The 21,815-nt window shown below is 40.1% G+C and overlaps 1 protein-coding gene across 6 annotated transcripts in view; it reads left to right on the top strand.

Annotated features, from left to right (window-relative positions):
- HMG20A (high mobility group 20A) overlaps nucleotides 1-21,573 on the top strand; it is a 77,638-nt gene extending 56,065 nt beyond the window's left edge. For all 6 annotated transcript variants that reach the window (XM_073877426.1, XM_025884010.2, XM_025884007.2 and 3 more), the window contains 8 exons: nucleotides 212-359; nucleotides 2,208-2,420; nucleotides 5,944-6,076; nucleotides 6,885-6,916; nucleotides 14,268-14,343; nucleotides 15,050-15,265; nucleotides 15,936-16,078; nucleotides 19,146-21,573. In XM_073877426.1, the coding sequence (XP_073733527.1) occupies nucleotides 212-359; nucleotides 2,208-2,420; nucleotides 5,944-6,076; nucleotides 6,885-6,916; nucleotides 14,268-14,343; nucleotides 15,050-15,265; nucleotides 15,936-16,072 (955 nt within the window). In that variant the 3' untranslated portion in view covers nucleotides 16,073-16,078; nucleotides 19,146-21,573. The remainder of the gene's footprint in view (nucleotides 1-211; nucleotides 360-2,207; nucleotides 2,421-5,943; nucleotides 6,077-6,884; nucleotides 6,917-14,267; nucleotides 14,344-15,049; nucleotides 15,266-15,935; nucleotides 16,079-19,145) is intronic.
- Nucleotides 21,574-21,815: the final 242 nt, after the last annotated feature.

Here is a 21,815-nt window from a genome sequence, read left to right as displayed (position 1 = left end):
TTGACATCTAGTTCAGTCAAGCACTGAACCTATTTTTTTACTGCTCTGTAACTGTTCTGGAGACATTGTTTTCATTTACCCAAATGAGGTGGGGGAATTAAAGCCGGCTTCTGCTTCTGCTGGCAGGGAAATTTGTCTTGAACCTTGGTAAATAGGAATTTTTGATGCCGTTGATAACTGAACCATTGCACATCTGCCTATTATTCTTAAGGTTAACCCACCCAGAGGTTCCATATAGTGGTGGAGCCACATCATCCACCAACAATCCAGAATTTGTGGAGGATCTCTCCCAGGGTCAGTTGCTTCAGAATGAGGCCTCAAATACAACAGAAGGCCCTGAACAGAGGCATGAAGATGAGGTAAGCTGAAGCATCTCTTCCTGTTACCAGTCTCTGAAGTTTCTGAAGAAGCAGTTGGCAAGGGAATTGATAGAAGTGTTCATCCTCTGGCCTTTGTACATTCTGCAGAATTTTCTTCAAAGAACGATAATTATGGTTTCACCTAGAACCACATTGATGGTTTTAATGACAGAGACAAGTAGAATCTTTTCCCCCCTACTTAATAAATTTACACCTAACATCATATTAGATGCTCAACAAATGCTTGTTGAATGAATGAATAAGTTAAATAAGTAATTAATGAGAAGTCCCCATGCCCTTGTTGAAGGCCACACATTGCACACCGAGCCCTGCAGTGTGGAATCCTATGTGTACTGAAAGGATTCTCACCACTTACCAGGCTGTTCACCTTCCCCTAGAGGGCGTCTTTCCTAACTCATACGAGGTTCCAAGTGGGGCCCCGTCAGTCATGCCCTTTTTGGACTTTCAGCCTTCCTCACAAATGATTGATTCCATTGTCCATGTTTTAAGGCACTCATTTTTTTTAGGCATAAAAGAGTAGCACCACTAATTTTGTCTTTTTTCTTGTTCTAAAAGAGCTTTTTTCATGTTGGCATCCTTAAAGATTATAATGAATGCTTGAAGCTTCTTAAACATCTTAAAATCCTTAGTAGCTTTAATGTTACTAAGTTTATAAGACAAAAACAAAAAAAAAGCTGATACCAAATATACCACTTGCCCATTGGTGAATTATTGCACCATTATATATATATTTCGAGGAGTACAGTCCTGTAATTAATATTTAGATGTTTTTGTCCCATTTTGCTTATCTTTCTCTTCCCTGAAATAAGAATTCTTATATCCATAAAACTATTAACTGATAAGCCATGTGTATTTGTACAATTATGAAGCAGAAATGTGATATAGTTTGCATCTCATTAAAAGGGCTCTGGTAAAACATTAGTAGTACCTCAGACCTTTCTTTAAAGTTTTTTGAGGTGATTTCATCTTTTGATTTAACTAATAACATATAAAGACCTCTGACTTCATGAAATAAACATCTTGAGGAGCAAGCCAAAAGAACTAAGTATTCATTTTGGATATATTATACTTGATGAAGTATTTCTAAGACTAAGCTATTAATTTAAAAATCTTTATGCTATCTGCTATGGGAAATGAACTGGTCTTTGAATGATATCAGTGAAAAACATCCTTCACGAATGATTTTTAATCCCTGTACTACAGCTTGTCTCTTTGTCTGCCCAGTGCTTGTGACATCTTGTTCTGATCTACTGTGATGGCATCTGCTTTACATTTCTCATTTAGAATATTCTCCTCTCAGGAGTCAGGCCTTTTTTTTTTTTTTTAAGATTTTATTTATTTATTTGACAGAGACACAGCGAGAGAGGGAACACAAGCAGGGGGAATGGGAGAGGGAGAAGCAGGCTTCCCGCCAAGCGGGAAGCCCGATGCGGGGCTCGATCCCAGGACCCCGGGATCATGACCTGAGCCGAAGGCAGACGCTTAACAACTGAGCCACCAGGCACCCCAGGAGTCAGGACTTCTTAAGTGCATATGAAGGCCAAAGCTTATGTGATCACGGTACCCCTTATTCTCATCAGTTAGGATTAGCCCCTTAATGTAACAGTTTGTAGTGTGGTACATAAAAGGGTGTGCAAGTGAACCATCTGGAGTTCCTTCTTGAAGACTGCATGGCCATCATTTGTACCTATGACAGATCTAGAGAGCTTTGAATATCCAGCCCCTTAATAGTAGGAAAATGCAACTCATGTCCTGTTTTGTTCCTTTGTTTTATTGTTGTGTTATTTGGGCAGATTTTGTAATTTGGTTTTTTATTTTTTCTTGTAGCAAAGAAGTAAGCGAGGAGGTTGGTCCAAAGGAAGAAAGAGGAAGAAACCTCTTCGAGACAGCAACGCACCCAAATCCCCCCTTACAGGATATGTTCGGTTCATGAATGAACGTCGAGAACAGCTTCGAGCTAAAAGACCAGAAGTCCCATTTCCAGAAATCACAAGGATGTTAGGCAATGAATGGAGTAAACTGCCTCCTGAGGAAAAACAGGTAATTGTTCCTATTCCTGAACCTTTTCTTGATTTTGATTTTACCTCAAAGACAGCTTCTTTCAGAAAAGCAAAGAGGATGGATGGCTGGTTCTTCAGTTTTGTCACAGGGCCTAGGAGAACAGAATAGCAGGATTGACCATAGCTCTTTCCTCTAGCACAGTGGTTTTTATACTGTTCAGGGTCTGCTGCAGGGGTACAAGCAGGAGGGACTCTAGGAGCTCCACCCCCAAACACCCACTAACCAAAAGTAGCTCCGCTCTTATTTGATTTATGCACTGAGACTTCACATAAGAATTTTGTAAAAAGTGATTCAATATTACAAAATTAAGAAATCTATCAGCATAATTTACTCCACCGAGTTAAATGAAAAGTCAGGGCACCTGGGTGGCTCAAGTCGTTAAGCCTGCTTCTCCCTCTCCTACTCACCCTGCTTGTGTTCCCTCTCTCACTGCCCCTTTCTCTGTCAAAAAATAAATAAATAAAATCTAAAACTTATGACTTTTCTTTTTTCTTTTTTTTTTAGATTTTAAGTTAAATGAGAAAAGGTCATTTGATAAAATTCTGCTGTTCACATAAGATTTTTGTTGTAAATTTTTTGAACTATAGAGTTCTGGCAAATTTAGCCTACTATGAAAAACAAGGCAATTACTATGTGAATTCTTTCTTCTCTGAGACAGAAACTAACACTATTGCCAAACTGAAACCAATCCATTTGTTAGAGTTCAGAGGAATTAAGGACAAGATAGCCACAAATTGGTTGAAATGCCACAAAAGTGGAGCGGTTGTAATGATTGTGGGAGTGGCTTGGGGTTAAAAGTTCCCAGCATTTGCAGCATCTACAAGATAGCTGTATTTCTTTTATGTCTCATACTCTTTAAAAAGGATTCCAAACAGACTAAAACCAAATTGAAAAATACTCTCGGGAATTAACTGAATTCAGAATATTTCAAGGAGATTATATTAAGTTGCAACTTGAAGCTCTTTGTGATAGCAAGCAAGTAGAAAGCAATGCATATTGTCCCTTGTTTCAGCTCTAATGTATAAAGGGATCCTGAGCTGTACATACTCAGTTGGTTACTCTTTTCTTTTTAATTTCTTAATTTCCCAAAATTAGTACATGTTCACTGTTTAAATGGGTTTTTTTTAAAGATTTTATTTATTTATTCATGAGAGAGAGAGAGAGACGCAGAGGAAGAAGCAGGCTCCCAAGGAGCAGGGAGCCCGATGCGGGACTCGATCCCAGGACGCTGGGATCATGACCTGAGCTGAAGGCAGATGCTTAACCATCTGAGCCACCCAGGCGCCCTAAATTTTTTTAGATGTTACAGAAGTTCATAAAGAAAAAAGCAAAAGTAACAGTAGTCCTCTCCAGAGATAACTGCTGTTAGGTAGGTAGGGCAGGGTTTTTGTGTTTTTGTTTTTAACTTTTTTTTAATTTATTTATTTTAAAGATTTCATTTATATATTCGACAGAGAGAGAGAGCAAGTGTGCACAAGCAGGGGGAGGGGCAGAGGGAGCTAGAGAAGCAGGCTCCCCGCTGAGCAGGGAGCCTGACGCGGGGCTCAATCCCAGGACCCCGAGATCATGCCCTGAGCCAAAGGCAGACGCTCAACCGACTGAGCCACCCAGGCGCCCCTAACTTTTTATTTTGAAAAAAATTCAATGTGCAAAGAGTTACAAACACAGAATAGTACAAAGAACACCCAATATCCTTTACCCACATTCGCCTGTAGTTAACACACTTACCCCAATTCTCCATTTGTATGTGCACCCAGACTCCCCTGGGCAAGCTTCATGTGTATGTGCATTCATGCTCATACCCACACACTCTCTATCACTCACTGACACAGACATGCATGTATGCTCATGCTCTCTACCACTGACACACACATGCATGCACACTCATGCTCATGCACTCTCTCACACATACACACACACACTTTTTTCCAGAATCGTTTGAGGGTAAATTATATACCTCATAGCCCTTTACCCCTAAATATCTTAATGTGTGTTACCTGAAAATAGGCATATTCTCTTACACCGTAGTTTCATTATCACCTTTACAATTTTATATTAACACAATAGCAGTTAGTAGTCAGATCTCTGGATTCCTTTAACCTGGACTGTTTCCACAGCCTTTCTTTGTCTTTTATGACATTGATATTTTTTAAGAATGCAATTCCTCCCTCTTCCTCCACCTCCTTTTTGTTTACTTCTAACTGAACATTCCTCATTTTGTACTTCTCTAATGTTTCCTTGTGATTAGATTGAGATTATGCATTCTTAGAATACTGCATACGTGGTGTTATGTCCTTCTCCGAGGATCACATGTACAGGCACACAGTGTCCTTTTATTCCTCATTGGTAATGTTAATTTTGCTCACTTGATAAAGTTTTTTTATTCTCCCTTACAATTAATAAGCAATCTGTGGAGAGACATTTTAAGAACATGCAAATAGTCTGTTCCTTATCAGATTTCCCCCTAGATTTAGCATCCATTAATAACCTTTGCTTGATCTAATCTTTACCATGAGGGCTGCAGAATGGTAATTTTCCAACTCCAACACTCCCTCCATATTTACTGGTTGGTGCTTAGCATTCTAACCTAAGCAAGCGCCCTCTTCCTGCCCGCCCCACCCCTGTTTATGTATTTGTTTGTGACTTATTTATGGTTGGTATGAGCATATTAATTTATTTTTTCCCAATGGTTTATAGTTTTATTACTCTACTTCAGTGTTTGGGTACTTAAATTGTCCCAGATTTGCCAGGTGGGGTGTCGCCTTCCTCTGGCTCTTGTGCAAGACAAGGTTTTTAACATAATATCTGCCTCTAGTTTTTGTCCATTTAAAGGCACTATTTTTATACTTTATTCCTTAAATGTAATTGATGAATGAAAAGGACAAGGCACTAAACAAAATTATCCTGGTAGATCAATGACTTTGTTTAAATAATTAATAACACAAAGTATGTAGACATAGGCTCTTTCATAGGAGTCCATTTTAGGTCCATAGGATGAGGTCATTCCTTTTTATGTTCTTTGTGTCTCCCGGCTTTAGTGCTCCACTCTTCTGGCTCTTAAAAGGCCAAATGATGTATGAGATCATTCTCCGAATGGGTTGGAGATAGAGAAACAAAGTAATATTCCATCCTTTCTCCTGGGAAGACTAAGTGTGTCTATATGGTCTTCAGTCCTCTTGAGGACTCTAGTATCCATGTGTAGATTAGAGGACTAACTGTAATATCTTCTTGTGAATATTTTATGAGAATGATCTCAATAGAACTTGTCTTCATTAAGTTAGAAAAGGCAATAAATAGTCTAAAGAATCACAGTCACCTATTTCTTTTATAATTGAGAGATTATATTTTATTCTATCCATATGATTTCTTTATTCTCCCTTAAAACTTATCCCTTATATACTTTCCATGTTCTAATTGTCCTCTCTTGTCTTCAAGGAGTTCACTGATAGTTTACCCAAATAAAGATCTGTTTCTTGAAAATAATTGCACATTTCTTTCCTAGCGCTACCTTGATGAAGCAGACAGAGATAAGGAGCGTTACATGAAGGAACTGGAGCAGTATCAGAAGACTGAGGCCTACAAGGTCTTCAGTAGGAAAACCCAGGACCGTCAGAAAGGCAAATCTCATAGGCAAGGTACCAGAACCAGAACGAAATGTTTTTTTGTAGTTTGTTGTGCATGATAGAGTGTCACAAAGCCTACTGTTAGAGTGATAAATACAAAAGATAAGTTTCCATCATTTCTGTATTCTACATTCACTTACAAACAGCACCTTGGAATTTTATTAAAATCACATTGCTCTCATTTAAAAATTTCAGTTAGGTTTCCATATCCAGTATCAAACAATTTGGTGTTCCAAGACCCTTTTTAGTTGCCTGCGTGTTTTTTTCTAATTCCCAGTTTAGGCATTTCTCTGCCTCTAAAGTCTGTCTACTAAACTACATACCTGCCTTCCTTTAACACCTGTAAGCCTTCATGCACCATTTCTCCCAGCCCACAGTGACCATCCTTCTCATTCATCCATTCACATTTCCTGTACTCGAACAGTACATAGTGAGCACCTCCTGAGATACATCAGGCTTTCACCTAGGCATTAAAGATGCAACAGTGAACAAGATAGCCAAGACCCCAGTCTTCATGGATCTTTTGTCCTCTGTTAAAATTGTTCATCACACTCTTCAAGTATTGCTTCAAGCTCCCTTTCTTCAGGAGACATTGCCAAAGAAGCCGCACCCACAGCTTGTCTGTTGTGCAAACAGCCTTTGGCGTGCGTCTCCTGTCCACTCTTGCACTCTATTCTCTTCAGAGGTAGGAACTACGTCTGCTGTTTCTCTTGTGTCTGACTATAACTAACTGTAGTGTGGCACAGTTCATTTGCTTGGGTTTGTTATTGTTTTGTTTTGTTCTTCAAATTAACGTTCTCTTATTCTTTTGTATTTTTAGATGCGGCCCGGCAGGCCACTCATGATCATGAGGTAATTCGCTATGTATCATGTATCTATTTAGAATAATGTTGCTGTTTGTCATGCTATCGGACTTTTTTTTTTTAATGAATGAGAGTATTTCCTACCCCATAATTCAGATGGGGTGAGTTGCTTTTGCTCAAAGATTCTTACTAAATGGCGGACACTAATCATGAGTCTGTCCTTGAACTGCAACCCCTAACTCCAGTCCTTTCCTGTGATCCAAGAATTTTATTGCCTTGACATGCTAAAAATGGCTGGAATTTGGAGTGAGGTGTAGAAATAAGGACCAGCTGAAAGCCATAACTTGGTCGTAGTTTATCGTCATCAGATTACCTCACTCTGACTCTCAGAAAGTTGTGATTTAGGGAATCCAACATTCAGTTAAAATGAACTATTCAACTGAAGTGTCAGCAGAGCACAAGGGACAGTATCTTGGTTCCTAGCTCACTGGCACTTACTTGTTTACTGGCCTTTTCCCCTCCATTTGTTTAGCCTATCACCAATAGGATTTAGGCCTGTGCATCTTGACTATGTGGCAAAGAGAGTTTTAAATATATTATGTAGCCCAAGGTTCACATATGGTTGTAAGAAAATAAAACTTTTGGTAATTCCATGCTTTATAATGCTCAGTGACTTTTCATTGCTTACCAAATCCCATTCAGCTCAGCAGTCTGAGTTGTTTTTTTTTTTATAAAGATTTTATTTATTTATTTGAGAGAGAGAATGAGCTAGAGAGAGAGAGCATGAGAGGGGGGAGGGTCCCAGGGAGAAGCAGACTCCCTGCTGAGCAGGGAGCCCAATGTGGAACTGGATCCCGGGACTCCAGGATCATGACCTGAGCCGAAGGCAGTCACTTAACCAACTGAGCCACCCAGGCGCCCTGAGTCTTCTATAATCAAGTCCCAACTTCCCTTTCCAAACACCTTAACTCTCACATTTCCCATGTATATCTATGTAATTAAAAACCTTTACTCCTAGGGCGCCTGGGTGGCTCAGATGGTTAAACGTCTGCCTTCCACTCAGGTCATGATCTCAGGGTCCTAGGATCCAGCCCCATGTTGGGCTTCCAGCTCAGTGGGGAGTCTGCTTCTCTCTCTCCCTCTGCCTCTCCCTCTGCTTGTGTTCTCTCTATGTGTCTCTCTCTCAAATGAATAAATAAAATCCTTAAAAAAACAAAACAAACAAACAAAAAAAACCTTTACTGCTCACTGTCTTCCACGGTTCCCATCCGTTTCTGGCTCATGCCTGCATTCATATTCCTTCTTTCACAAAAATACTTCTCTCTCTCACTCATTTTTTCCACTACCCCTCCCCCATCATCTGCCTCACAAAAGTCTAGCCATCCATCAAGCCCTGTTTCAAGTTCCATTTCCTCCTTCAAGCTTTTCCTGTGTCCTCCAACTTCCTTTAACCCTCACAGCTCTCTCTATTTCCCATACATACTTAGCTGATCTAGCTAAGGTGTTGAGGTTATTCAAGTGCTTCTATTATTCACACTCTTGGATTGTAATCTTTTTGAAGGAAGCATGATCTAATTTCCATCTTGTACTGCCCCATACCACCTAGGATGATGCACTTGCATTGGGAGGTCTTCCATAAATACTTATTTTTACACAAAACCCATTCGCTGAAATATCAGTGGAAATTTACAAAAAAGAATTTTCTGCTGTACTCTTGTGTGCATTTACTTTTTTAAAGAAATAATTTCTTCAAAATAATAACTTATTTATCTTTGGTCTATAGTTTTCTCATATGTAATTTAGCATTGGTGACCTTGAAAACAGAGAAAACATTTAGATTCACAAGTTAAATAGATTGATTACGATCCATGAATTAGAAAGTAAGAAGCACAATAAAAGCATTTTATTCTTCAAATAAATCCTATGTAAATGTAGATATATGACATCTCTGTGGTCTAATTAGGGTGAAATACTATGATTTTTTTTTTACTTGAAAAACTGTATGTATACTTTATATATAAAATCCTAATCAAATAGTGTTGCAAGCTTTCCATATTGCCAGATACTTGTATAATTACTTAGTTCTCCTTTTATTTGTCTGTGCCCGCCTACCAATATCATGAGATTTCCATATTCTTTTTTTCCCTTATTAAGCATCCTTTATAACTTCTCTATCCTTAATGGTTACAGAAGAGAATTTGGACAATAATCTAAAACATTAGATCTCACATTTTCTAGTCTACAACTCCTTTCATCACTATGAATTTTGCTGGCCAAATTATATGTGGCATTTTGTCTTTAGTAAGGCTGATAGTTTTAGTCAGGAAAGATTTAGTAGATTTACTCAGTCACAGAAGCTGCTGCTGATGATTTGAGAAATGAAGCTCTTTATCAAATGAGGCTTTTTATTTATTAAATGAAACTTATTTTTATTTACATGATTTTAGCATGGTATGAATTTCTATGATTTATGAAAAGGAATCAGTCTCTGTGTGATTTCCCTGTCTTAGGATTAGACACATGTGAAATCAAAGGAAAACAAGGAGAGAGTAGATGGAGAGCCAACAGTAGTTTCTCAAATGTGTATACAGTAGGCTCTGTAAATCTGTCTGTTGCTATGCTCACATCAGGATAAAGCTCTCTTATCAAGGTTATTGACCCAATTAATGTCCCTCACTTTATCAGTTTTTATTTTTTGTTGACTACTGTCTTTCCTAAACTAGGTAATTTCAAAACAATTGCAATTAAAAAAGAACTAGTTGGAGTTTTTTAACATAGTTACACAGTGATTTCCTTACGTATAATTTCTTAGCATAATGGTTCAGAAAAATAAGAAAGCGCTATGAATGAAAAGCAGCCACAGGGAAGCCCATGGAAAGGAAGAACTGAATCAGACCTTAAAGATGTCCCAGGTTTTGTGAGGGACACCTTGAGGTTGGTGAAATGGCTTGAGCAGAGTTATGAGTAAGTTAATAAAAGAGCAAGTATCTTGCAAAGTGCCTAAAACGTCACAAATTCTAAATACGTGTTTATTTCCCTTTACTTATCCTATTAGGAGTAAAATGACAAGCATAGAATAGTCTTCCAGCTCACTTCAAAATACTAAGAACATCAGAAATTCTCTGAACTGACCAACCCCCCCCTCCCATTTTACGGGTGAGAAAAATGATTTGCCCAAGACAGGAAAGAACTTCCACAGAATCACTTATTGAATTAGAGACAGAAGTGTGAGTGAAATGAAATGCAGGCCTCTGTATCCCCGTCTGGCATTCTTGGTTGCACATGCATGCTACATGGAACAAACTGGTGTTGAAAGTGAAAATGGGCCTGGTTGCTGGGGATGTCCCCAAATTTGTTGCCAGTTAAGACAGATTATTTTGTTTGTATGCAGAAAAGAAACCAATGACATTCCTAACTGGAACTTGGATTCCTAAAACACTGCTACCCCGGCAGGTGCTGGCAGGTGTGTGCCAGAGCTAGGGAAATGCTGACCTGAGAGCCACTGGGGTGTCGAGCACGGCGGTGGGGCACTCAGCCTGCTACACGGTATTGAGAGTGTTCCCTAAAGTAAGGGCTTGAGAGAAGCCTGTCACATTCTATGAAATTCTAGATCACAGCAAAATAGGTTCAGTTCAAAAGAGCCTCTGTTCTCTTACCCTCCACTCAATATATAGAATGAAAAACCAAAGTGAAGAGCGTTTTTGCTCCTCTCAGATCAAAAGCCAGCCCTCTAGACACAGGAGTCAACTAGTGTTACTCTCAAGAAAGGGTCTACATCCCAAGTGAGGACCAAGATAGAAACAATAATTCTGTTTCTCCTTTAATTTATGAGAAATGAGAAAATGACACTCAGCCTGAACAAATTAGACCCTTTCAATGAAGAGGTAATGAAATCCTTATGATTTTAATCCCTTGAGCGATCCTTGGAACAGGCTTAAGTATATCCGAGCCCCCAGGAGGATCCTCTCCATGCCGAGTAATGTACTCAGTAATGGGAGAGTGCTGATGGTTTTTATTACCACTCTTCCGTTAAGTAGAATTTCTGTTGCCTTTCAGAGACTGAACCGTTTCATTTCATTGCTTTCGTGTTTCTTATTTTGCACTCTAAGAATTTGTACCAAGGGGCAGTGTGTTAATGTGCCTGCAAGCTGCTGTTCTCTATGCTTATGTAGTTAGCTTGGTCTGGCCACTCTGGCAAAGAGGAGAAGAGCATTACCAGTCTGAGGAGAGTCGGGGGACGTGGAGAGGGCTCTTGGTACCATGGTAATGGGATCCAAGCATCCCTCCCTCCCCATCTCAGGGGCGGATATTCAGACCTGGGACTAGGTGACTAATCTCATATGAGCCTGTGCAGTTAAGTAGGAGACTGACAAAGGTAGGACGATAAAGTCAGAAGACTGTATGAAGTCATTTGTGGCCTTACATTTATTATACTTTGTTCATGTTGAAATTGTACATCGTAAGTTTTCTGTTTTCCTCTAGCAACCCAGTAGCAGGGTTAAAGCGTATGTAAGCCTGCAGAATCAAGAGAAAGCCACCATGAAATATGTCTAGTATCCCTTCTGGCACCAACTCTCCTTGCCCATACTTTGGTTCTCTTTGAAACCACTAGGAACTGGCCCAAGGTAGAGCTTTACATGTTGAAATTGGGGCTTTCACTGATAATTTTATTGTTTATTTTTAAATTGCTCTGGGAAACTTTGCTTGCCTTCTTTAAGAGGTAAAAAGATAAAAATTAAGTGCTAAGAAAATTTCTTCAAGTAAATACATAGTTTTTGAGACTTAACATCTTAGATGGCTCTCTTGATCAGCTGCTGTTGGCAGGCTGTTCACACAGCCCAGCCCCCTGACAAGGCAGATGCCAGTATGAAAATAGGAGCTTGGCCGTCAGAATCCCCTCATAGACTGTTAACTGCTTAGCTTTCTACTGGGCACCAGATCATATTTGTGTTCAAAGATAAGAGACTAGTGGTGGCAAGAGTAGGAAAGATATATTCTATCTCTGGCTTTAAACATATTTTTATAGCAATGCCTTTAGTTTTTGTTTTGTTTTGTTTTGCTTTTTTACTGTTCTTTATGTTATAAAGGTTTTGGAATCGTCAGATTTCACTAACAATTTCTTCAATACTCATTTTTCCACTGTTGTCTTTACCATCTTATATTATGCAAGATTTTAAACACTGTGCCAGTACACTTATGATTTATATTCCTAATGCTTTCAACTTCAAATTCACTGTAGAAATGGCAGCCAAAGCATCTTGAAATTGACTTTATTCTTAAGGGTCATCGTGGGATATATTTTGCAGTAATTTTGTGAGGCCTTATTTTTTTAATTTTATTTTAAATTCACCAAATTAGCGAATTAATTTTAGGCTTTGTTATTTTCTATCTCACATAATCCCTCACTTTTCTCATTTTTAAAGCCTACTTATTTCTGACTTCTTGATTTTGTTTTGTTTTTCCCTATGTTTGAAGAAAATCTAAAAGATCCCCAATTATATAGGCTGCCCCCTAAATAAGTAAAGTGGTAGTGCCGATAGAATGCCATTATTATTGCTCATGGTTGGCAGAGTTCTTATTGTCCATTCTGCAAACTTAGAATGGACAGCCCTATCTCAAAGCATTTTACATGCATAACAGAAGCAACTGAAAAAACACCTAGAAATTCCCTTTTTCTATTCCTGCCTCAACCACTTGCACAGCTGTATACTGTTGACTGTTCAAAGCAGAGTTAAGAAATGGCTTCCAAATTCTCCATTAGGGAAATTTATGTAGGTTTGTTTTTTTTTTAAGATTTTATCTATCTATGAAAGAGAGAGAAAAAGAGCGCAGGCACGGGAGGGATGAGCAGAGGAAGAGGGACAAGCAGACTCTGCACTGAGCACCAAGCCCAACTTGGGGTTCGATCTCAGGACCCTGAGATCATGACCTGAGCAGAAATCAAGAGCTGAACGCTCAGCTGACTGAGCCATCCAGGCGCCCCTATGTAGGTTTGTTTTAAGGTTTCTCATTGCACAGCAATCGTACACCTGAGAAAACTGAATACTTAACCTGCTTGAGCTCTGTGAAAGCCTGATTCCAATGAAAAGATGAATACATTTCCCTCACACCTCCACCTGAACTGATTCCTGCTCACCCAACTGTTTCTGTAAGGAAGACATGGCCTTCAGTCCTTACCTATTTAATTTAGCTTCTATTTAAGAATTAACTGTTTTGGGAGCACCTGGGTGGCTCAATCGATTAAGCGTCTGCCTTCGGCACAGGTCATGATCCCAGGGTCCTGGGATTAAGCTCCCCTGCTCACAGGGAGCCTGCTTCTCCCTCTCCCTCTGCTGCTTCCCCTGCTTGTGCGGGCTCTCTCTCTCTGTCAAATAAATAAATAAATATAAAAAAAAAGTTAACTGTTTTGTAGGGCATCTGCCTAGCTCAGTCGATGAAGCATGAGACTCTTGATCTTAGGGTCATGAGTTTGAGCCCCACATTGGGCTTAGAGATTACTTAAAAACAAAAATTCACAGTTTTGTGAAAACACTAATTTGAAAAGATATATGCGCCCCTATGTTTATTGCAGCATTATTTACAATAGCTAAAATATGGAAGCAACCCAACTGTTCGTCAATAGATGAAGGGATGAAGAAGATACACACACACACACACACACACACACACCCCTATATATAGATACATACATACATACAGTGGAATATTACTTAGCCATAAAAAATAATGAAATTTTGCTATATGTGACAACACATGGATCTAGAGGGTATTATGCTAAGTAAAATAAGTCAGAGAAAGACAAATACCATATGATCTCACTTATACATGGAGTCTTAAAAAAAAAAAGAAAGACAAAAAGCAGAAACAGACCCCTAAATACAGAGAATAAACTGATGATTACAAGAGGGATGGGGGCAGAGGGTTAGGCAAAGTGGGTGAAGGGGAGTGAGAGGTACAGTCTTCCAGTTATGGAATGAATAGGTCACAGGGATAAAAGGTACAACCTAGGGAATATAGTTTGTGGTATTGTAATGGCATTGTATGATGACGGGTGATAGCTACCCTTTGGTGAGCACAGCATAATGTATAGACTTGTGGAATCACTACATTGTATACCTGATACCAATGTAACATTGTGTGTCAACTCTACTTCAATAAAAAAGGGGAGAAAAAAGAATTAACCGGGCGCCTGGGTGGCTCAGTCAGTTAAGTGTCTACCTTCCAGTCAGGTCATGATCTCAGGGTCCTGGGATCGAGTTCCCGCATCGGGCTCCCTGCTCCACGGGGTCTCTGCTTCTCCCTCTCCCTCTGTGCTGCCTCTCCCTCCTTCTCTTAAATAAATAAATAAAATCTTTAAAAAGGAAAAAAGAATTAACAGTCTTGTTACTCTTAATTCACAGAAAGAAACAGAGGTAAAGGAACGGTCTGTTTTTGACATTCCTATATTTACAGAGGAATTCTTGAACCACAGCAAAGGTAATTACCAAAGTATCATTTTGTGTTCCTCAGGTTTGTGACAGGGGGTTTCATTCTCAGGGGGGATTCATTGCTCAAAAGCAGCAGTATTGATATTCCTGACCTTAGGACTGGTCTGGAAGGAGAAAACTGTTCCCATTTCACTCTGTAGTGAGGGTAGTTACTCAAAAACCAGTGAAGGAAAGCTAGGCCAGTTTTGTCAAAGCTACTTTAGTCTCTGGATCAAGGGAAATAAATGTGCATCACTAATTCAGTTGCTTTCAGACTCTTAGCCTGAAACCCTTTGTATAAACAAAAGCTTACACAGACATCCAGAATATAAAATAAGTAAAAGCAAAGCTGACCCCATTGCAGTAAAGATGGAGACCCACAGCTGTGCTTGCACAGTCTCCCAGGATGCCCCTGTAAAGCCCCTCAGCCTTCTCATTGCACAGTTTTAAAAAACAAAATAAACAGAAATGCCGAGAATTACAACTGTTCCTTGCAATCTTAAGTAGGAATATGACCAGCTTTAAGAATTAAAATAGCTCTGGGGAACCAGGCATTTTATTGCTGAAATTGCTATCTGGAAGGCTATAATGAGAATAGGGAGATGAGGTGGGGTAGCTAATTAGAGACAGCTAAGCAGAACTTCCTTGTAAGAGTCTCTGGGAATCCTCGGAGACTCCTGGTGCTACGTGTTCTGTGCGGTGGGGTGTGTCCTCAGCTCGGGAGGCCGAGCTCCGCCAGCTTCGGAAATCCAACATGGAGTTTGAGGAGAGGAATGCAGCCTTGCAAAAGCACGTGGAGAGCATGCGCACAGCAGTGGAGAAGCTGGAGGTGGATGTGATCCAGGAGCGGAGCCGCAACACCGTGTTACAGCAGCACCTGGAGACCCTGCGGCAGGTGTTGACCAGCAGCTTTGCCAGCATGCCCTTGCCTGGTAATGTCACCCTTACCTGAGCATTTCGGTGGTGGGGAAGGGAGCGGGTGCTGTCTTGTGTTGGTATTAGTGGGGTGAGGCTGAAGGCTCCCCACCAAGAGGAAAATCAATAAAATAAGGGTTTTCTTCCCTCAGAGGTTTCTGTGGGTCTTGTAATAGTATCTCAGTATTGGCTGCCAACATCCAAAATTTCGGGCTCTCTGGTCATTTAAAATTTTCTCCAATTATATTTTAATGTAATTTACTTTCCTTTCTATTAAGTTTAATTTGATATTCAGAATAATGGAAACTGAGTAATAAATCCTGAGTAGAGCATTTTTCTTATATATGTTTGCTCGCTTTGTAATTTTGTTATTTAATGGGAAGGAAGAGGAAAACAAACACTAGTATTTTTTATATCCTCTTTCCTGTGAAGGATAATCACAGCAGAAAGCAGGGAGAGTCTGTAACTTTTTGTTATATGCAGCTACTCGTATATACTGTAGAACAATTACATAGCCCATCTTTTTATTCAGGATATATGGATTAATTTCATTGCTTTGAGGTCTCAAAGTCTCTCCTCTGAAATGAAAATCTTATCTGTGGAGCAGACCAAGTGTGGCATGCTTGTGCCCTATGCTTGAACTGAATAGGGAGGATTTTCTTACTTTCTCTCCTTATCTCACTTCAGGAAGTGGAGAAACACCTACAGTGGACACGATTGACTCATATATGAACAGACTGCACAGTATTATTTTAGCTAATCCCCAAGACAATGAAAACTTCATAGCTACAGTTCGAGAAGTTGTGAACAGGCTTGATCGTTAGGGAATGGTGAGTGCTCACTGATGCGATAGGTATGTGCCAACACATCATCAAAAATAAGAAGGCAGTAGACTTTCTCAATGCTACCAAAACCCTGGCATTACATCAAATAAATGAGTTGGAGACTTGATTAAAATTACTGTTACATGGTTACTAAATGTAGTAAATAATGTTAGAAAAGAGTTCTTTCTCATGCATGCCTCAGCATGGTTTAATGGAAAGAGCATGATTTTTTTGTGGTTGAACTTCCATTCCAGTTTCGTTAGCTATTAGCTGTATTCTCCGGTGTTAGTTTCCCAACGGGTTTTGAAGAGTGAATGAGAAGCTTAGAGGAAATCACCCCCAAAACAGCACTTAGAACAAAATAAATATCACTTAATTGTTAAGCTTCCTTTTCCCTGGAAAATACTGATGATAACTTACAACAGCAGTCACTGAGACATCACATGTGTATAAACCTATGTAAGTAAGAAGCTTTACATTCAGCACTCAATATCAGAGTAACTATTGTATGTTCAGTGTCACTGTGGAGTATCCTTACAGTGAAACAGTTATTGCCCTGTTTAAAGAGATTTAGACTTTAAAAAAAGGGGGGATGGGGGCACCTGGCTGGCTCAGTCAGAAGAGCACACAACTCTTGATCTTGGGGTCATGAGTTCCAGCCCCACGTTGGGTCCAGAGATTACTTATAAAATAAAAACTAAAAAGACTTTAAATCGATTTAAAAAATAGCAAAAAAGAGAGGAGAGAGAAAATAAGTCTTCTAAAATATATTCAACAAATGACTAGCAGTATGTGTTATGTCCTCTTAGAAAAGAAAAAAAGTACATTTCTAGAAAGTCTCTGCTCATATAAACTTTTTGGCTACTAATGGTGAGTCATCAGGTGTCATTTCTTAAATAGAACTCGTATGTGTTCACTTAAATTCCTAGAGCTAGGGTGCCCTGTAGTATGCCATCCCACAGAACTGACATCCCTTTGGTCTGCACGTCAATGCCTACAGATATATAAACCGTGGAAATCCTAGGACCATATGGTGAGGTGGCCATATATGGGTAGAAAACCAAAAGTGGACAGCAGGATATGCTCCTTACAATGGCCAGTCGTGGGTTTGAATCTTTATTTATTTGTCCCGCAGGTACATGAGTGCACTCATATACATATTCATATTCTAGCATGGTTTGGACCTTGAGCAAAATGTGTAAGAATAAATAAAACCCATGGTTCTTTGTCTAATGAGGCAACATCTGCTAGCAGAGACAAAAGCAGTAGTCTCTCCTCGGCCATGCCATTGGACGGTAACCCTGCAAGACAATTGATTATACTTTAGCCTCAGCCGTGTTCTGATGGGGGAAGGATTACCATCCTTCTAGCGGGTAGCCAGATGGAACAGACCGCACTTCTAAGAGATGGCTGGACTCCCTACAGGATAAAGAAGTGGCATTACCGCTGCTGTTTATGAAGGGAACAGCTTGTAAATCTAGGCCTGGGATTTTCAGAAGCCCATCATCCTTTTCATTTTCACATGGTGTTTTCAATTAGCACTCTTGTAAGCTTGAAAAGAGAGAGCCCGGAGAAACTGTAGAAGATTGGGAAAGAACACAGTAATTGATAACGTGTCTCCTCACGTAGGTATAGGGCAGTTATTGCAAGTTTTGAGTCAAAAGTGGTTTTCTATTTTGAGCATTTTGCCAGTAAGACTCTCCTAAAGCTTTGCCTATCTCAGGATATAAACTGTAGTATCGGCTTTCAGAGGTGTCGTTGAAAGCCTAGAATGTTAAGAACCTATATTTTGCTCTTGAAAAAAGCAATACCTGAAATGGGAACCGTGTTTATTACTACAGATTCTTACAATCTAGTTCCCCACACCCCTCGAAACTGTCAAATGAAACAATTATTAAGACTGTGATTAATACTAGCTTAGTCTCATTATACAAATATGTACAGACAGATAGGCCTGATGTCCCCAGCATTCGTGGTGCAATTAATTACTCTGACGTGAGCTTGGCAAAGGTTTCATCCACTGTCAGGAGCCAGTGAGTGAAGGGAAGTCAGTGTCCTACAGTTTTAGGAGCATATTAGAGCTGGAAGGGATCTTTAGAAATCCCAACATTTTACATACGAAGAAACTGGGTCCCAGAGAGGTGAAATTTCTTGCCTGAAAAATATCTAAATAGATGAGTGCAGAATCCAGGACTAGAATGCATATACCTAAATTCTGGTTCAGTGGGGTTTCTAAAACATTGCTATAAGGAGTGGGGGCAGATGTAAGGGGAAAGCACTAAAAAAACCTTGGAATGTGAGCATTAAGATAAATAGGAAGCAAACAGAAGAACTTACAATCCAATAATTATAATGTTATAAAATTTTGATCAGCCCATTTAAAAATCATTTTTATGGACGTACAATGAAAGACTTGCCCCAGCTGCCACCTTTCTCTGTGACTAACTGGTGCTTAGGAAGAAAGTAGGGCTGGGAGGAAACCGTGGGGGCAATTTCACATTGAGAGGTGAGGTGACCATGTCACATAAACTGTCAAAATCCATGTTACTTGATTTCAGTTTAACCAAATGAAAAATATTCGGCTTTTTGAGGAATTGAGGAAAAAAAAAACCCTTTCATATGCAATTACTTTTTTAGCAATGTAAGAAAATATATTGATCCTGTGCACACAATACATTTCTATATACATGCCAAGATTTTTAGATTTATGCTTGAAGAAAATTGGTTTTGATTGGTTATACATTCTTTGGACTAAAATGGAGTACTAATTTTCTATCATCAGATTTGGCCCTGATAGTTGCTTTTCTGTGTTGGGCTGACGATTTTCCTACCTCCCCATTGTTGCTGAACTGGAGCTGGGCCATGTTTCATTGAAATGTTATCTAAAACATCTCAGTGAGCTTGTCTGCTTGCAGCTTTATGAGCTCTTTTGTTTACACGCACCCTGCTCCTCATCTCAACCCTACCAGAAATAGAACAGAGCATTTTTCTTTTTAACCCAGAGCTCTAACATATCTGATCAGTGCTTACCTTTTTGGTATCTTCATTGTTTTTCTCCCTCCCAATCCTACAGGTCTTAGAGCTCCATGATGTTCTGTAAGTGGTTTTACTTGTGAGGAATGAGAAGCCATCCATGGAAATTTGAACTGAGTGGAGGCAGAGAGGGAGTACCATTTGCTCTGCTTGGGAAAGCACTGTCAGTTAGGAGTTCAATGCCTTCACCCCGGGAAGCGTATGAGAGAGCAGCTAGAGGAACGTGGATATGCACTTCTGTGGAACCGTCTTTGTGCAGCTTTGAAAGCGTACACCCACTCTCCCGGGTCTTCGGTTTCCTGTCATCTGCATTTCCTTCTGATAAAGTGGGTCTGCATAGATTCTGCCCACCGGCCACCCTGACCCTGACCACTCCTGCAGCAGAAGGGAAGCCTTCTCATTGCTCCACTTCACACGGGACCCTTTCCCAGTGGCTCCGGCTTTCTTACCTAGCTGTCACTTTTTTTTTTTTTTTAATATCTTTGGGGGTGATTTTTTATTTCCTTCACCCCCTCCAAGTTTGACATCTCCATTTTCTGACCTCTGGGGTCTGTTGCTCAGCAGGGCTCTGAAGGAGAGCCTCTCTCATTGGACAGGCCCAGGCTTCTCCCATCATTGTCCTGCTGTGACTCCAAAGAAAGGAGCTTCTTGTCGACAGTGCCCTGTGGAGGGAAGCTGTGTTTCTGACCCCACACGGTGCTCAGTGGGTGCCAGCCCTCACCAAGGCTTTGTGATTGCTGCCCTGAAGGAGAATGCTCTTTCCTTCCTCCTTGCCACTGCCTGCTGTTTCCTGAGCATTGCTCCTGCACAGACACTGTGTCCCAGCCCCAGCAAGGCTCTCTGTTCCCATCTGTTGGCGATGTCTTGTGGAGCATTTTTGCTAAGGAAAAGGTCATTGGCAAACAGGAGAGAATGGGAAAAGTAGTTTCTCATTTGGCATTGAAAAAAAAAAAGAACCCCAAAGTTTATCATGAGTGAGAACTGAGGGAATCCCTGTCTGCTTTAGGTATACTGATGCAAGGAGAGGGACAGGTGGAATGTTCAAAAGCGTCTCTTGAGCTGACAAGCAAGGGCACAGAGGAATTCGTCTTCTCTCTGCAGCCACAACTGCAAATCAACAGCAAAAGGACAGGCTTCCCTTCCTTTTCCCCTCTTAGGAAGTGATTTTTTTTTCTTTTAACACCAAAGGGGAAGAGAGGTTTCTGAGTCTCACCTCAGGGTTTTGTTGTGTTTTGTTTTGATGCTCTAGAGCACAAGGCTGACAGTTGCAGCTGAGATCTTTGGAACCAAAGTGGGGCATGCTGAGCCCATTGTCTAGGCACCATGCCACTGAAGCAGGTGGAAGTGTGTCCCCCTCACAATCTGCTCATGAGCCAGGGTACAAGCCAGAAACCCCCTGTCGTGTTGTTGCACCATCCTGTCTTCTCAGCATCTCCTTACCTGATTTCTTTATTAGCCCAAAGGAAATAAAATAACAAAAACAACCTTTTTAAAAAAATGTTATGTGAGCATACATCGAATTTCCATGCACTGAAGCCCACACACCACTGCTTGGCAACTTCTTAGAATAAGAGCCCAGCATTATCTGTCACCATAAGCCTAGCCTGCTTTGTTCTGTATTTTCCTGTTTTCCTGCCCTCACCTGCTGTTCCTGTCACTTTTCTCAGCCTCCTTGCCTGCTCAGTCCAAGCTAGAACACCCTGTGTGTGGCAGAAAGACAGCCAAGCCAGTTCTGGAAGTTTGTATCTGCCTTCTGCCAGACACTTGGTCTCCTTTTTCTTTCCTCCTGATATTTGTTTCTCTTTTGTGTCAGTTTTGTGCCCCTTTGTTAGCAGCACTGTTGAGCAGGAAAGACTATAACTTGGTCCGAAGATTATCATTCTCCAGACTCTGGCTAGGACATCTGACATTGACTTGAAACATTAGCATATTCAGGAATGCCCCAGATCTTGCAAGAGCCTACACTCTGAAACCATTTTCACAAAATATGCAGCCTGCTTTTGAAATACTGCCTCTCCCAGGAACTACACGCCTGACTCTGGTGGCTGGGATTCTGCTGCCACGAAACTGTCAGATTCTGTAAAGTAGGTCTGTGTTGCTCAACTAGGAGGTGGTAAGTGAGGTTACAGGCTAACGTGGTACCTAATTCATGTTTCCCAGTAAACTTGTAGATACTCCTGCACACTTACAGGTTCTTCTCAAGAAATAACTTGTTCCCTATTCTGTTACAGATCTCTTTTTCTCTTTCATTAAAACACAAGGAGCAGCTGAGGAAAGTAAAACAAAGTGTTTTATTTCTGACAACATTAAATTTTAGGGGAAAAATTGTGTACATGTGTTTGGAACTGTTGAAATGCCAAGTTTTCTGTACAAGTGTTTTTGTAATTAAACTTTTAGATTTTCTTTGTTTTTGAAGAAGTTGATATGCTTGCTTGACACTTGCCTCATTAAAACTTTTCTATGTTGAATCCACCTCATTCAATTTTCCCTGCATTGTAATGAAAAAAAGTCCTACCTCTGCCTTTTCATCTTAAAGACTTTGTCAACTCCACATTAATCATCAAGACTGTTATGCTTTTAAAACATTAACACATTCATTTTACTAATTGCTTATTCAAAATGTGTCTTAGCCTGTTTGAGAGTTCAACTCTTTTAATGTGGCATAACAATACACTGAGCCGTAATTCATGTTAATGTAGCGGTGGCATTC

This window comes from Callorhinus ursinus, unplaced genomic scaffold, assembly GCF_003265705.2.
Source record: "Callorhinus ursinus isolate GAN/ISIS: 27379988/994484 unplaced genomic scaffold, GSC_fseal_2.0 scaffold25, whole genome shotgun sequence".
Lineage (NCBI taxonomy): Eukaryota > Metazoa > Chordata > Mammalia > Carnivora > Otariidae > Callorhinus > Callorhinus ursinus.
The sequence above is the reverse complement of the archived record's forward strand: the minus strand, read 5'-3'. Positions and strand labels throughout refer to the sequence as shown.